Source organism: Gavialis gangeticus, unplaced genomic scaffold (assembly GCF_001723915.1).
Source record: "Gavialis gangeticus isolate Ggan-Ray unplaced genomic scaffold, GavGan_comp1, whole genome shotgun sequence".
Classification (NCBI taxonomy): domain Eukaryota; kingdom Metazoa; phylum Chordata; order Crocodylia; family Gavialidae; genus Gavialis; species Gavialis gangeticus.
This window is the reverse complement of record NW_017729022.1, coordinates 28,643,178-28,658,340: the sequence shown is the minus strand read 5'-3', so window position 1 is coordinate 28,658,340 and position 15,163 is coordinate 28,643,178. Positions and strand designations below refer to the sequence as shown.

General features: G+C 41.5%; 1 protein-coding gene across 1 annotated transcript in view; it reads right to left on the bottom strand.

Moving 5' to 3' along the window:
- Positions 1 to 1,495: 1,495 nt before the first annotated feature.
- Positions 1,496 to 15,163, bottom strand: part of LGR5 (leucine rich repeat containing G protein-coupled receptor 5) — a gene marked incomplete at its 5' end in the record, with an annotated part of 144,283 nt that continues 130,615 nt past the window's right edge. Inside the window, 3 exons of the mRNA XM_019515783.1 lie at positions 1,496 to 4,993; positions 13,055 to 13,138; positions 14,418 to 14,563. Coding sequence (XP_019371328.1) covers positions 3,906 to 4,993; positions 13,055 to 13,138; positions 14,418 to 14,563 — 1,318 coding nt within the window. The remainder of the gene's footprint in view (positions 4,994 to 13,054; positions 13,139 to 14,417; positions 14,564 to 15,163) is intronic.

Here is a 15,163-nt window from a genome sequence, read left to right as displayed (position 1 = left end):
AACCAAAACCACCTTTCTGGCCTACACTGGTTTCCAGCTTCTTTTCACATCAAATTTAAGTTCCATATGTTCACTTTTGTGTTTTACACAATGCTTTCTGCCTATGTCTTATCTGTGGAAGACATCTCCTCCTTGGCTTATGTGCTGGGCTCTGTCACCTGCTCTCCTGTGTCATTCTCGAGGAATTCACTTTCTCACAAAAGACTTTCCTCATGCCCCACTCTTTTCTGATTCTGTGTCCCTCATAACCTTTCTGCCCTCAAATCCCTTCACAAGATTAATTTTCTTCAGTTACCTTCCTAGCTGGTCTCAATCAAATGTCCACTTGCTTTCTATTCTTCTATCATTTACACTTAAAACCTGTACGAGTTGCTTCTAACATCTGTTCATACCTAAGAATTTTGCAGCAGACTCCCATGTATATTGACAGTCTGCTTGAATGTACTCATAAGCTCTAATTCTCTTTTGCAGTGTTGCTTTTTTTTCTAGTTATTTTACATCTTTACATCTTTAGCTTGGTAAAATGCTGCAGGATGATCAATAAGGGAGATGAGGATCTCTGGTAAACGGACTTACTTTTATGTTGAACTACAACCCTATTCTAGATTTCTTCTGTTCTCACAGAACCCCAATAGGACAAATTACCTCTGATTTTAAATTCTGGCTAGAATTTCAGAAATCTTACTCTGGTAAATTAGAGCATATGCTTGAAAAATTTGGGAACCACTAATTTTGGCTGTACATGATTCATTGTACTGTCAGACCTTGACGAAATGCTTTCCAATGTTTAGTCAGAATTTTTATTACAAATTACATATATATTTGGCACACTGATAGAAAAGAAAGTATATAATCTATTTACAGTCACTACACATTTACATATAATATATACAGATAATGAATTTAGTAAAATATGAGCAGAAAATAGAAAATATAGCAAATATCAGTATGAAACTGTACATGGCTTATTCTCACGTCCTTTAGCATGGTTGTATTTTACTGTAGTAATAAATACAGCTCTGTATTTACAAAATCTTATTTAAAAAATCTCTTAAATGACTTTTTAACAATTCCAAGTTAAAATATCTGATCAAAATAATTCAAACATGCTTATAAAAATAAGACGCGTAGTCTTTCATTTAGGACTTTCTGCAAGGTAAAAAAGTTCTAATAGAAGTAGCTTTTTTAAACTAGTCTTTAGATTTATAACATTATTTTGTTTCTCAAATCATTTTACAAACTTCTTAAATATAGCGAGCTGAAAGGAATTTCACTGACATCAAGCAGTGCAGCACAGATGGACTCACGTTAAAATAAAGCTAAATAAACATGGTAATAAGCATTGTGCAATGGGCGATTGATCCTCTGTTTAATCCAAAGTGGTTTCAGGAATCATTTTCCAGCTGCAGGCTGCACTGCTTCAAAAGCCACAGGAGAAAAGGATTAAGATAACCACGCAGCCAGCTTTATCATACATAATTTCTCCATTTGTTCGTTTTTTCCCCAAGGATGCACGTCAGCCAAAGTCAACCTGATGCCATCTGTAACTACAAAGCTAAAAAAATGTGTTTTCTTCATTCACGCTGGTATTTCTAGATGTGTCTGAAGCTGGTGACAGACTTTTCTTTGTGAAACTCATCCTTGGTTGACAGGCAGTTGCATATGTGGAAACATATAAAGATCAATCACCTGTAATTGGTTACCTTAAATTATTTGGCTCATCTCACCTTGTTAAGTTATTCAGATGTTATTTAATGTTATTCAAAATATACTTTTGACCACCTGGAGCTTGGAGTGACCTTTAAACTAAGTAGTAGATACTGGCCCATTCAAAAGTTTTGCTTATGGAAGTTTTTTCCCCCACCCCCACTTCATTCTGAATATGTGCATAACAGCATTTTGTTTGATCTGCTCATTGAAGAAAAGGGGCCATCTCTGGGAAAATGGGATTGAAGGAATCCCTTAATATAGTTAGATCAAGGTATATGCTAGTCTCCAGACAAAGCAGCAGGAGCTATGTTGCTTAGAAGATTTGAAAAATAAAGTAGCCAAGGTGCTGGGGGTCTCCTCTCTAATCATGATGGTTCTGACTCGACAAGGAATTCACTGATTTTTGTGGCCATTTACTCTTAGCTTTTATGAGTTACAGGCTAACGGCCTCCCTTGAATTAATTCTTTCTTCAAGTCCAATAGCTATAGCTAAACTAGAGAACCTTTTTTTTTTTAGAACACATGTCTAATTTTGATTTAAAGACTCCCAGTGATAGCAAATCCACTGCAGCCTTTGTGAATTATTCAAGTGGTTAATTACTCCTGCTGTTAAAAATCTACACTTTATTTCTAGTCTGAACTTCTAGCTACCTTCAATTTCCAGTTAGTGGATTGTGCCATCCTTTGTCTGTTAGAGTAAAGAAACATCTATGATCGTATTTCTGTTCCTCATGCAGATACTTACAAACTGTGATCAAATCTATTAACCTTCTCTTTAATAAAATAAAAATATTGAGCTCCTGGATCTCTTGCTATAAGCCACATTTTCTAAACTCGTAATCATTCTTTTTGGTTCTTCTCTGAAGCTTCTCCAATTTTTATCTGTCCTTATTGATGCATGGACACACAAATTTGATGCACTATTTCATTAGCAGTTGCAACAAATGCCAAACAGATATGTTCTTCCTATTTCTGCTGCTTATTCTCCTGCATACACATGAAAAGATCTGTACACCTTTTTGGTCTAGTTGCATAGCGAGATTGTTTAGCTATCTATCCACATGACACGCATCTTTTCCAAAAAAATTGCTGTTCCCCAGGAGAGGGTTTCTCCCACGCCAAAGTTTACATCCGTTTTTCCAAGATGACTTGACCTTACAATTGTCTTTTTGCAATACAAATTATTTGCTTGCCATTCTGCTTACCAACTGATTCAGCTCATTGTGTATCAGCAACCTGTCTTCCTCATCATTTTCTCCTCTCCTGGTGTGTGTCATCTAAAGACTTTATTAGTACTGATCTTTGTCTTCCTTATTGATTAAAAATACAAGTAATATTGAGTCAAAATCCACAAGGAGCCTTACCAGAAAAACATGTATTTGCCCACTGGTTGTTGATTTGCCATTTATGACCGCATTGAAACTAGTCAACTGCTTTTCAATAACTTTTTATGTACCATTTTGTTTTACTCTAGTCTGTTATGAAGATGTCCTATGGCACCAGTTGAATTATTAAATAAATGTTACTTTTATCAACCGCATTTGTAACTGCTTTTAAAAACAGTATCAAATTACTTTGACAAGATCTGGTTTTCATAAGTCTCTGGGATTTCAGCATGATTATCTGCATGCTTAAAATTCAATACTTGGCTTCAATACTTTGCTGAATCATGGACATAGGCAGCTTCCATCTCTCCCCTGAAACACGCTTTAAGCACCACACTCCACTGCCAATCTATAGCATTTAACAATATTCAGGGAATCTAGATCTCAAATTCGCTCCGTTAGCTGGGGAACTTTGTCATTTTAACTTTTTTAATTCTCTAACTCCATATGCTTAGTTAATAGCTTAATTAAAATATTGGTCATGCCTCCAACAAGTCTATTGCTTCAATGTGTTGTTTTCCTGTTGACCAAGAGATGCATTTTTAACATTCTTTCTAAAAGAACTGAGCAAACTGTGTAAATACTGGCAGTTTTCAGGCTCCCTCTTTATATCAAACTTCATTGGGTTGAGAGAGTTTATAAGCGGGAACTTCAGCCTGTTGCCAGTTTTGCCAGGAACATGGAGCTGTGTGTGATAGGAATCAAGTGCACCTTTGACCCTGCTTTCTAGCATATGTACGCACACCCATCCTTAATTTTGGGACTGGAAATTTTGTAAACATATAGATAACTTTTGTTTTGCCACTGAAACTAGTGACATGGAACAAATGCTACTGATGAAAGGTTACAGCTTTCTGTCATTTGATAAGATGGCATTAGTGAGCTGCTGGCAGGCAGGTGGTATGATATACCAACACTTGCAAAGGTTACCAAAGCTTGTGTTGAATCGCAGGACTGTTTCTCTACATCTTCTGAATTAACAGAGATCAGACTTGTGTGTTTTGATCTTCTCCATAATAAAGTTTGCTTACGGAGACTTCCTAGATCTTCCTTAAAATGGGGATTGAAAAGTATATAAAGAAGAGGGTTTAGGCATGCTGGCAATGGGACAATGACCAGCAGTATTGATTTAATCACTTCTGGGCTAATAAAAGTAAGGTTTAGTAAGGAAGAAAAAGATAAAAAAGCCACAGGGCAATAAAGAATGCAGTTAGTAAAGAGTAACAAGGCTATGTGCTTGATCATAGAACAGTCCCAAATATTGTCTAGTTCTCCCTTTTCCAAACTACAGTAGAGTTTTGTATAGGCAACAGTCATCACCAGAAAACAAAGGGAGTTCAACAAGACCAAAGCTACCATGTAGCCCATAGCTGTGGGTTCTCCAAATGGCAGGGGTAAACAAAGTGGAGAAACCCCATACTCACTCCCACTGAGCAGTGGCACCACTGCAATTACCAATGCCAAAATAAAGCAAAAGAAAATGGCTATTTTTACACTAGCAACAGAGGATTTTGTTTCAAACTTTGTAGCTTGCTTTATGGAGAAGCCACGTTCCAAAGCTGCCAAAGTAAGGAGGAAAATGGAAGTTTCTGAAGCAAAAATGAAGAGAAGGCCAGTGACTTTGCAACCAACTCCATTTTCCCACCAAGGACCGTATTGAGCAAAACTGCCAAAAGTTAACGCATCCACACTAGCCAGTATTCCACTGGACAGACCCATTAGTGTATTTACAATGGCTATGAGTCCAATCAAAAGTTTTATAGAGGAAATATATAGTGGAGACCTGAAGACTGTTGCAGTCACCAGTGCATTACAAATAAAGGCCAAAACCACTATGGTCCAAACGCCAGTTCTGATCAGCCAGCTACCAAACAAATGATCACATGGTTTGAAAGGGCCTGCAATGAAAAAAAGAAAAAAAAGAAAGATGAGCAGAGGAAATGCATATAAATGAAGAATCAATCTGCAATAGCAACAATTCTAACTGCCATGTCTCTTGGTTTTTACTGTAGAAAGTATTTATCCCTACCAGCACATGTGGCTAAGTATCAAATTCTAATTGGTACCTCACATGGGAAGGACTTCAGTAAGATTCCCTATCTTTCTGTTATGGTCCAGAATGTGAAATTACTTTACTTATAGTAACTGGAAAGAAATTTCTTTACTTATAGTTTTTTGAGATGAGCTCTCCATATGCATGCTCCATTATTGATGTGCAACATGCCTCTCTGCTTCCTAGCTTGGAGACTTTGGCCAGCAGTACTTGTGTAGCATGCATGTACCCTGGGATTCCTTGTATTTTCAACCAGGCTGATAAAGCACAGAGTGTGATGACTATACTGTTTCCTCTCAGTAATGTGATTCTGGGTATATTGGACTCCTAAGAAGAAGGGTTGGAAGGTGGGTTGCATGTGGACCACACCTCTCAAAAGACCTCCTGCTTGAATGATTGTCTACATGCACATTTCAGTACCAGTGACTCCAAAGCAGCGGACTAATTCAAGTGGAAATAGAATCTGAGTCTCAAGAGAACAGGGACTGAAAACCTGCTTTGCTGAATGTAATGTTCACAAAGGATGCTACAGATGTTGTGTAATGCTAAGTAAACATGTAACCAAAGCTCCAGGTGGCTGCTTTGCAGCTGTCTGAAACGGATACATTTCCCAATGAGGATACTAGTGTAGCTGAAGCTCTGAGGAACATGTTCTTATCTGATGGATGTCAGCAAATACACCAGGGCCATCTCCTCAGAGGTCTTTACACTGTCAAAGATCCATGTGGACAGACTTTCAGTAAAGATCTCTTTGTACTTTATTTTATTTGCTATAGTCACAAAGAACCAAGGAGATGACCTTGTCTTTTGCATGTAAAAGTTGGGCCCTGCCTGTATTCAGAGCATAGAGAGATTCTTCAGTTCCAGACACACGTGGCTTTCAGAAGGATATGAAAGTGTCAATCTGCTGAATCAGGCCTTTCAGTAAAGGATTTGAGATGGATCCTCAAAAATACCTTAGGATGGAAAACTGCTATCAGGACCTGGATCCCTTGTACCTTTCTTGCTGATATCTTAACCAATATGTGCAGGAATGAACATGATATTATTGGTTTAAAAGGAGACCAATGGAGAAGAATATGTTAAGGTTTCACAGCAAAACTAGATCTTTTCCAGGTGGAATCATCTTGGGCCCTTCACCATTTTATGGTGGGGAAATGATTTTGGTCATCCAACTGATGGACAGCTGAGACTGTTGACAGGCATAAGCTGACCAGCTGCTACAACTCCAAAAAGTAGTAGGATCTTGGTTCTGATCTTACATATATAATTCAGGATCTTTTAGAACAGAAGCTTGTCCAGTAATCTTTTGCCACTTTACTACATTTTATCATTGATCAAGATGTCACAGACAAGTGAAAAGCAGGTCCAGGAGTTGATCATTCCTGCATTCTGTGACAATGAATCTAGAAGAGCAGTTCCCAACCTTGCGTTGCAACCCAAATGAGGATTGTGGGGGCGATGCCAGTGGTGCCACACACAAAAGGCTTGCCACATGCCGGGAGCTCCCACACCCCCGGGCTGTGACCACTGCTGCATTTCACTCCCAGCAGCAGGTCGTGGCAAAAAAAGGTGGGAACCACTGATCTAGAACTAGAGATATGGTTTTGTGTTAAGTGGGTGAGAGGCACAGAATGTTTAGGAGACGGAACCCTCACTACACAAGAGCTTTCAAGATCAAATTGTCTGCATCTTCTTTGGTCTTGGGAACACCCTGGAAATTGGAAGGATCACTTGACATGGACACCAATACTTTCCTGTCCACAGAATCAGAATGTCATTTGACAGGGATTGCACACTCAGGGCTCCTCTCAAGCCAAAGGTTCAAGACTTCTTGTTGACCTGTTCATAACAAACCAATCGGAGATCACCACGTCCAAGAAAACCATCCTGAAGAACTGACCTTTGGAGTGTGATTCTGAGAGAGGTAAGCTGTTCTGCTGGTATCTAAGTGACCAGTGAAAGAGATATCAGATTTCCAGTTCACCAGTTCCTGCTTGATCATTTCCTGACAAGGGAGGAAGATCTGGCTGAACTGTGGCTACTGTATTGTCCATCATCATCTGTACTGACTGGCCCAAAATTTGCTGCTGGAAGGATTTCCAAGTCTTGCAGACTGCTCTAAATGTCAAGCTGTTGAGATATATCTGTGCTCGCTGCTGGGCCTTTGGAGTCCCTACATATGAACCTTTGCAATGAGGCATCTATCACTATATTTCTAGACAAGAATGAGGGGGGCTACCCTGCAAGTGTTTTTAGGGTTACTTAATCCTTTCAGGGGCAACACCAATAATGGCGGCACAATCAAGGGCTTGTCCAAGCAATGTTTACTTGGGGAGAACTCAGATTTTAGCCACCCTTGCATATATTGGAGGTGGTTTGACATGTGACATTATGAAGGTAAACAAGACTGTATGACCTGGCAGGACTAGAGAAATAGGACTGCATGCTACCTATAGGACCAGACTAATTGGGCTCTGTTTTGAGGGGGTAGGCCACAGATTTTGTGAAGTGTAGAAGTGTCTCTGAACTGGGGTGAATTTTGTGTGATTTTTATGAATTCATTTTCAGGTCCAGGTTCTGCAGCAGGTTGAATGTGTAATAGTAAATGGCACCTTGACTTGGTTGAAGAGATTTCCACTTCACCTGCAGTTGTCCAGGTATGTGTTGTGCCTAAATTTCATTTACCCTTGGGTATGCTGCTTAAAATTTCAAGTACTTTGAACACCCTAGAACAGCTGAGACACCAAAAGCTAAGACATGTAATGGTTATGATTTTGACATACCACAAATCCTGTGACACAGTCCAGAGTATATGTGGACATATGCAACTTGGAGGTGAACAGATGCTCCCTGAATCCTAGAAAGGGATTATCAAGGGGAGGAGAAACTTCAGATTCCCTTTGAAGATCCAAGATAGGTCACCATTCCCCTTTCCTCTTAGGGATCAAAAAAGTAATTGCTGTAGAGAACCCTCTTTCTTAGTATTGAAGGGGAGCTCTTCTGTTTCTCCTAGTGATAGAATCTTTTGTTGTAGAAGGTCATTATGAGAAGGGTCTTTGAAGAGGAGCAGGGTGTGGAGAAAGGTAGAAGAATAAAGGTAGGCCACGAGTGAATCAGGTTAAAATACCTAGCTGTGGTGGTGTCTATGACTGACTGGTCCATGATGAAATAAGAGAATGTGTGTCTGCAGTGGGCCATATGGTTCCCAAAAGGATGTGTTACTACTACTTTATCTATAAGGTTGATTTGATTCTAGTCTTTTGACAGTCTTGTTGGACCAACTGATTGGTGTCATTAAGTAGGTTGGGATGTTGAAGCCAGCAGTCTTCAACCAATGAAGCATTTGCCTCTTTCCAGTGGTTGTGAGTTGTTCCTTGTAGGTTTTTGACATATATACTGAGGGCCTGGAGAACTGTCCTGAAGTACTTCAAAGTGAAAAAGAGGTATAGGTTGTAGTCGTGTTGGTGTAAGGACATAGGCAAACAAGCTTCTTTGGGTAAATCTGGTATTTTTTTTGTCTTGGAACTAAATAATTCTGCTTCCTTAAATAACAAGTCCTCCATCATGGGCATGTCTACATATGTACCCAACTGAGCAGTTGTTACTGTGCAGTCATTTAGTACTTGCTTTAGCAAGTACTAAATGGCTGTGCAGTAACTACTGGTGCTGCATGGGTCGTTTCTGACCCTACTGCGCAGTAGCAATGAGCTCATTGCTACAGTGCAGTAGCGGTGGTTTCATGGTTTATTCCCACCAACACTGTCACCATAGCAATGAGCTGTCACCATAGTTCATCACTGTGGCAACATGGCATCTCATGTAGATGTGCCCACTGGTGTTTCTCCTAGGGAAAACCAGAACCCTACAGCCAACTTGCACATTACTTTGACTATAAGGGGTACTGAGTGGGTTTACCCATGTGTGTCCTGGGCCTGTCATATCTTCATTAACAATTTGAAGGAGGGTTTGACTGCTCACTTAGGAAGCTTGTGAATGTAGCAGATGCAGATACTTTGTGCATGTAGCAAGCTGTGTGGAGAGACAGATACTTTGGAGGGTAGGGACAGCATGCAGAAATCTGACAAGCTGCAGAAGTGGTCAGAAATGAACTGGATAAAATTGAAAAGAAGTGCAAATCCTGTATTTGGAACAGAAGAATTACATGCACAAATATAGATTGGGGAAGGACTGGCTAGCTTGCAATACTGGTGAAAAGGACCCACTGGTCACAGTGAACCGTAAGCTAAATGTGAGCCAACAGTGTGCTCTTTTTTTTTTTACAAAAGGCCAGTAGCGTCCCAGACTGTATTAATCAGAGTGTCACTTACAAAATTGAGGGAAGTGGAAGCCCATGCTTTACAGCCCAAAACTTTATCTCCTGGCTTTGGCTTCCTGTCCTTTCGTTTTTTTTCTATTCTGGTGAGGTTTTTTTCATTAGCGGCTACTATACCTAGGGAGGAGCTTATAGCATAGTTGTAGAAGTACTCTGCCCTTTTAGGTGGGACTTGGTATTGTCAGTCTTTCAGGAGGTGGTGGCTGCTATGGCAGATGCTTGCTAAATCAATCTAGCCAAGTCTTCTTCACCTTGTCAATGAGCATTACCATTTTTACAAAAGGGAGTGTGGAAAATGATCTTCCAGTTTCTTGACTTCCATTAGGACCTATAGGAATGTAACCATTCTTTTCAAGAGAAATACCTGTAGGTACCTGAGGAAACCCCTCTCTTGTCTGGAGGAGGACATTAGGGTAGATCTACCATGTCTCTTAGAGCATAATTATAGCCATTTCTTCAAAGAATAGATGGATAGGTAACGAGTTCTTTGATCAAGGTACCTGGGGACAGTATGGTTTGCTAGAAAACTTATCTTCCCTTTGAGAGTTCCCATAGGCCTCAGTAGGGAAGTGGAGGAGCAACTCTTGAGAGAGCATTTTAAGGTTTGGCTATCACCTGATGCTACTGAAAGAGAGCATGCAAGGTACAAAGGTGGTGCTGCTGACTTTGCAGTCAAGGGAGGAGCTAATAAAGAACCTGGTACACTGCATACTAGTTGGGGGAATGACACAATCAATGGATGAACAAAGATGCTAATTTGGGTTTCCCGTTAGGGCTGTGTGGATCGGCACCATTCCATTTTGATGGAACAGCATTTTGTTTCAAATTTCATTTTGATTCGAAACCGCTGTTCTGTTTCGTTTCGTTGAAACAGTTTTGCTGTTTCAACGCTGTTCTGATATTTCACCCATAGGCTATAATGTGGATGCACCAAACAGCCTATAACTTTGTCATTTCTGGCCTGATTTGGATGAAACTAGCCAGAATGGTAGCCCCTTCTGAGGGCATGAAGTCTGCCATGTTTCAAGGACATAGGTGCAGGGGTTCAGCGAAACTGCACCTCAAAGTCTTGAAAGCAAAAAACTCATGTCACGTGTATGTGTTAAGCCACAGTGGGGTCAAAACTGCAGGCTTGCTACCTCAGCTGAGGTCACAAAGCCTGCCAAATTTCAAGGAGCTAAGTGCAGGGGTTTGGGGGAAACTGCGCCTCAAGCTGCAGACAAGCAAAACTTGTGACATGGGTGACACTGTGTGTGTTAAGGCACAGGAGGGTGAATGCTGCAGGCTTGCTAGCCCCTGCTGAAGCCATGAAGCCTGCCAGCTGTTGAGGAGATTGGTGCAGGGGGGTCTGGGTCCCTGCACCTCTGGCTGATGACAGGCAAAACTTGTGACATGGGTGGGCATCCTGGACAGTGTGTGTATGTTAAGGTGTGCCATCACTCAACTGACACCAAGGCAGAAAGCAGGGAAGTTCAAACAATGCTGCCGCCTTTGCAGTTTTTCCATTCCTCCCCCAGAGCACTGGGATTGGAAGGGACCTCGGGGAAGGATGTCAGTCACTGGCCAGCTACACACAGTCAATATCAGAGCAGTCCTTCCCCCCTTTCTCGCTGCCTATCCTTACTTTAGTTTCTGTTTCCCTGCAGGAAAGCCCAGCTTGAGCTTCGAAACTCAAAGCTCTCTGTTCCGTTTCAATTTTGCCGCTTCGAGCTCCAGACAAATCGAAACAGTGTTGAAACGAAACTGCCGGCAGAATTTCATACAACCCTGTTTCCTGTCATAGAGCTGGTCTGATGGCTCCATGACCCTCACTGTAGGCCTGTGGTAGCATGTGGTGCTTGAGCAAGGCAGCACTTTCACTCCCCCCTGGATTTACACAAGTTTATAAGTTGCTATAGTAGATGGTACCAAGCATATCAGCATCATTGAGTGCATAGCTAGAGTAGAAGGTTGATAGAATAATGAAGTGAAGAAGATGGAAACTTCAGTGCCAAAAGCATCAGGTTCTCAGTATGCTGCTTGGGTGCTGAGCCATTGGCACTATAAGGCATGTGAGCTGCACTGGTTGCCACTTGTGATTGTGAAGACTTGGTGGCAGGCTGATGTTAGGAAGGAGATCTTTGGGAGAAGTTCTTCATGGGGGTTCTGCCCCTGGAACTCCCTTTGCCCTTCACCTTATCTAAAGAAGTTCTTTGGTCCTCTTGGCTGGAGAATGCTATTTTGAATAGCAAGGAGCCCATGTATGTATGCTTTCTGTTTCCCAGCAGTCTTGCCCAGAGGCATCCTGGAGTCTTGAGTCTGATGCCAGCACCACAGATTTGCCTAGGGGGTACATCTGTCCTTGTGGATCTGGGAGGTGAAGGATTTACTTTTCAAGATGAGGGATTCTCTCAAGTACCAGAGCTATTTCAAGTGTCCATCTGTTGCTGGTATTGACATGGCATAAGAAGACCATGATCTGAATCCAGGCAATCTGAAAGAGGCTATTCTGGATTACAAAATTGAGGGAAAATCACATGATGTCAATAAGTGGCAAAGCTAAGCTCTACTAAAACTAAGTTAACACTAGAATTAACTTTGAGGTAGTCTGGAAATTAGAACTTGGATGGTGAGAAGCTCCATCTTGAGCCAAAGGCAGCTGAAAAGAATTGACAGGGTGGTCAACCTGCTTTACTCTTCCTTGGTGAGAGGCGCATGAAATCCCAGGATGTATGTACATTTACATATACTGCTGGCCAAAACTCCCAGAGCACAGGCAAATGGAGATACTTACACACCAATATCGGTGTGCATAAGGAGGGTGGGAGCTGTCATATTTACTGTTGTCTAGAACTACTCTGCATGTGCTGTTTTGGATAAGCAGAAAGCTCTGACAACAGGTTTTGGCTGCTGCATAAACCTCCCACCCTCTGTGTCCACGGCCAGTGGCATACAGGATAGCACAGGTGCAGGGGAAGTCTTCCAAGAGATGACTTTGTTGTAAGGAAAGTTGCAAGTATTTAGTAGGACTGGTGTAAGAGCTTTTTTGCTTCCTCTGTTCTGATCCTATTTTCTCCTAACCATACTGTCAGGCTTATCAGGAAATGCTGTCCAATAAAGATGATGCCAATAATGGAAAGTAATTGAGTTGAGAAGTTCTTTTCAGGGCAACAGAATTAGGATTTTCCTGTCTTCTATAAATTGGGGCAAACTATTATAGTAGAATAAGTGCTATTATAGTAGAATAAATCTGGCATGATTCAACAAAAGAGTAATTTCAGGCTTATGCTGGAGTGACTGGACTTATCTTTTTTTCCATGAGCACAAAATACAATGACTTACAGGAACATATTGGTAGTACCAAAGTGAGAGAGAGAGAATTGCTTTAGGACTGGAGGGGTGATTTTTTTGGTACAAGTAGTTCCAGGAACCAAGGTACAGAAGCGGCATATGGGAAATGCCATTACTGAAGAGTTTCATAAGCTTTAATGAAAAGTTATGCCTCCAAATTATTGCAACTCATTGCACTATTTCATAGTGCTGGATCAGCTATCCAGGGAAACCGTTAAGTCTCCTATCTGTTTGGCATACCTGGAAGGGGTGAGCATTGCACTGAATGATGAGCTTTCAAGTCTTCCTCAAAGTCCAGCAGAAAATCTTCCAAGTCACGTTCATCTGTGGGGGCGGGAGAAAAACCCAGATCTTTAGACTCTGGTTGTATAGAAACTTTACTAATGTAACTTTTGGGAAGTGGCTGTGCAAGTTTAATGCTTGGCCTTGCTGTCTCTTAACCTAAACAGACATTGGTTATTTGGTTTTGAATTCGCTAGGGAGGACTGATGTAAAAAATGGCATTCCCAGTCCTGTAAAGATAATTAGTTTCAGAAAGGTGTCCTTCAAATGCTCTAGACATTGAAGAGAGGAGACTTTTCCTGACATCTGGGGAATACTAGGTAAAGACATTGCTATGCTATCTCTCAAAATTTCTGCTCTGTTATTTTTATGTTTCACACCCAAACACCTCCACTGCTATAAACAACATGTAATCCCAGAACATATATTTCCAAGCCAGCAGCAGTCTCTGACAGTGAAGCCCTGAACCATCCTCCTATTGAGTGGGAAGCCTAGCTACAGCCATTTCACTTCCTCTCAATTTTGGGAAGAGTTGGTCACCAGCATTGTTATTTGCTGTTAGGTCATATAGAGCAGCCCTTGGTAACAGCAAGCTAACTGATTTGTTTTTCATAGTCAAAACATTAGAAATCACACTCTGAGGTGGGATTGGTACGGTCCAGTCAAAGTGATGGCACCCCTTGAAAGGGTATTAGGAAACAATTCTCACAGTCCGAGAGTTGCATCCTACTCCCATTAAATTCAGTAGTAAAATTCCCATCGATTTTGTTTTTTGTTTTTTTTTGTTTTTGTTTTGTTTTTTTACTGGGACAAACAGGAGCATTTAAGAATGTTATAAAGGCAAAAGGCAATATTATACACTAGCCAATTGCCTGTTATGAATGACAGATTTAAAATAACAAAGGAGTGTTTACCTGGCCGCATCCTGCTCACTCTTTGGGGCTGGCTATGTAAACACTTCCTGTGCCGCCACCGGTGCAGGGGCTCCCTCCCCACACCTGCCTCCGTCTCCTCCCCTGAGCAATGGGGCTTCTTCCCCCCACCTCCCTTCCCCTCCATGCTCCCCTCTGTCCCTGCCGCCTCCCCCACCCTGCCGACTGTTGGATGTGTCTGCGCCTACCTCTGCCTGCTTCCACCTCCTCCACTGAGCAGCAGGGCTTCCCTTCACCTTCCCCTGCCTCCTTGCTGGCTGTTGGGTGCCCGCCTCTGCCTCGTCTCCACCTGGGCCCATGCAGCCAATTGCCACCTGCTCTCCGGCAGCTGACCAAAAGCATTATGGACAGACAGATAGACTAAGCTCTTTATTATATTAGAATTTTACCTTGAATTTGTAACATGCTGGTCTCTCTCCTGTGAAAATCATCAGTGCTGCTATTCTCATCTTTGTTCCACTGGCTTGGGATTTTGTAATGGTTCTCACAAGCTCCGAACGCACAGCACTGGTAAGCATACGGCATTTCCATGACCCTGTATGTTAACAGAGAACTATGACATTACATTCCTTAGAAAGGTACGCTGCAGTAGGGGCTAACCTTCTCGGCAGTGCGCCACAAATTAGCCCCACACCTTCCCCAAGTGCCACTCTCATCCCCTTCCCCTACCTGATTGGTTGCTCTGCTTTCTGCTCCCTGCCTTGTGTCCCTGCCCAATTTGCTACTCTACTTTCTGCTCCTGGCCCTGTGTTTTCTGACTGATTTGCCGCTCTGCCTTCTGTTTCCTGCCCTTTCTGGCACTGTTGCCTGTTCTCTTTCTAGTCTGCCAGGTGCCACACACAGAGGGTGCGTGTGCTTCTTGGCCACACATCCACAGGTTGACTATGCCTTTTATATTGGCTCACTATGATTAACATGGGGAGAGATGAACTAAGTTGCATAATGGTTGAAAGTAAAAATATTCATGTTTAAAAAATCTTATTAATGCAGTCTTAGGGTTGCACAGATAAAATTACAAGTCAGAAAATGCAAATAGTTCTAAGGCACATTTTAAAAATACAGTGTGCTTGCATCTTATTTATTTCATAACAGATAATTTATAACATACTTACTGATGCATTAAATTGTATATTTA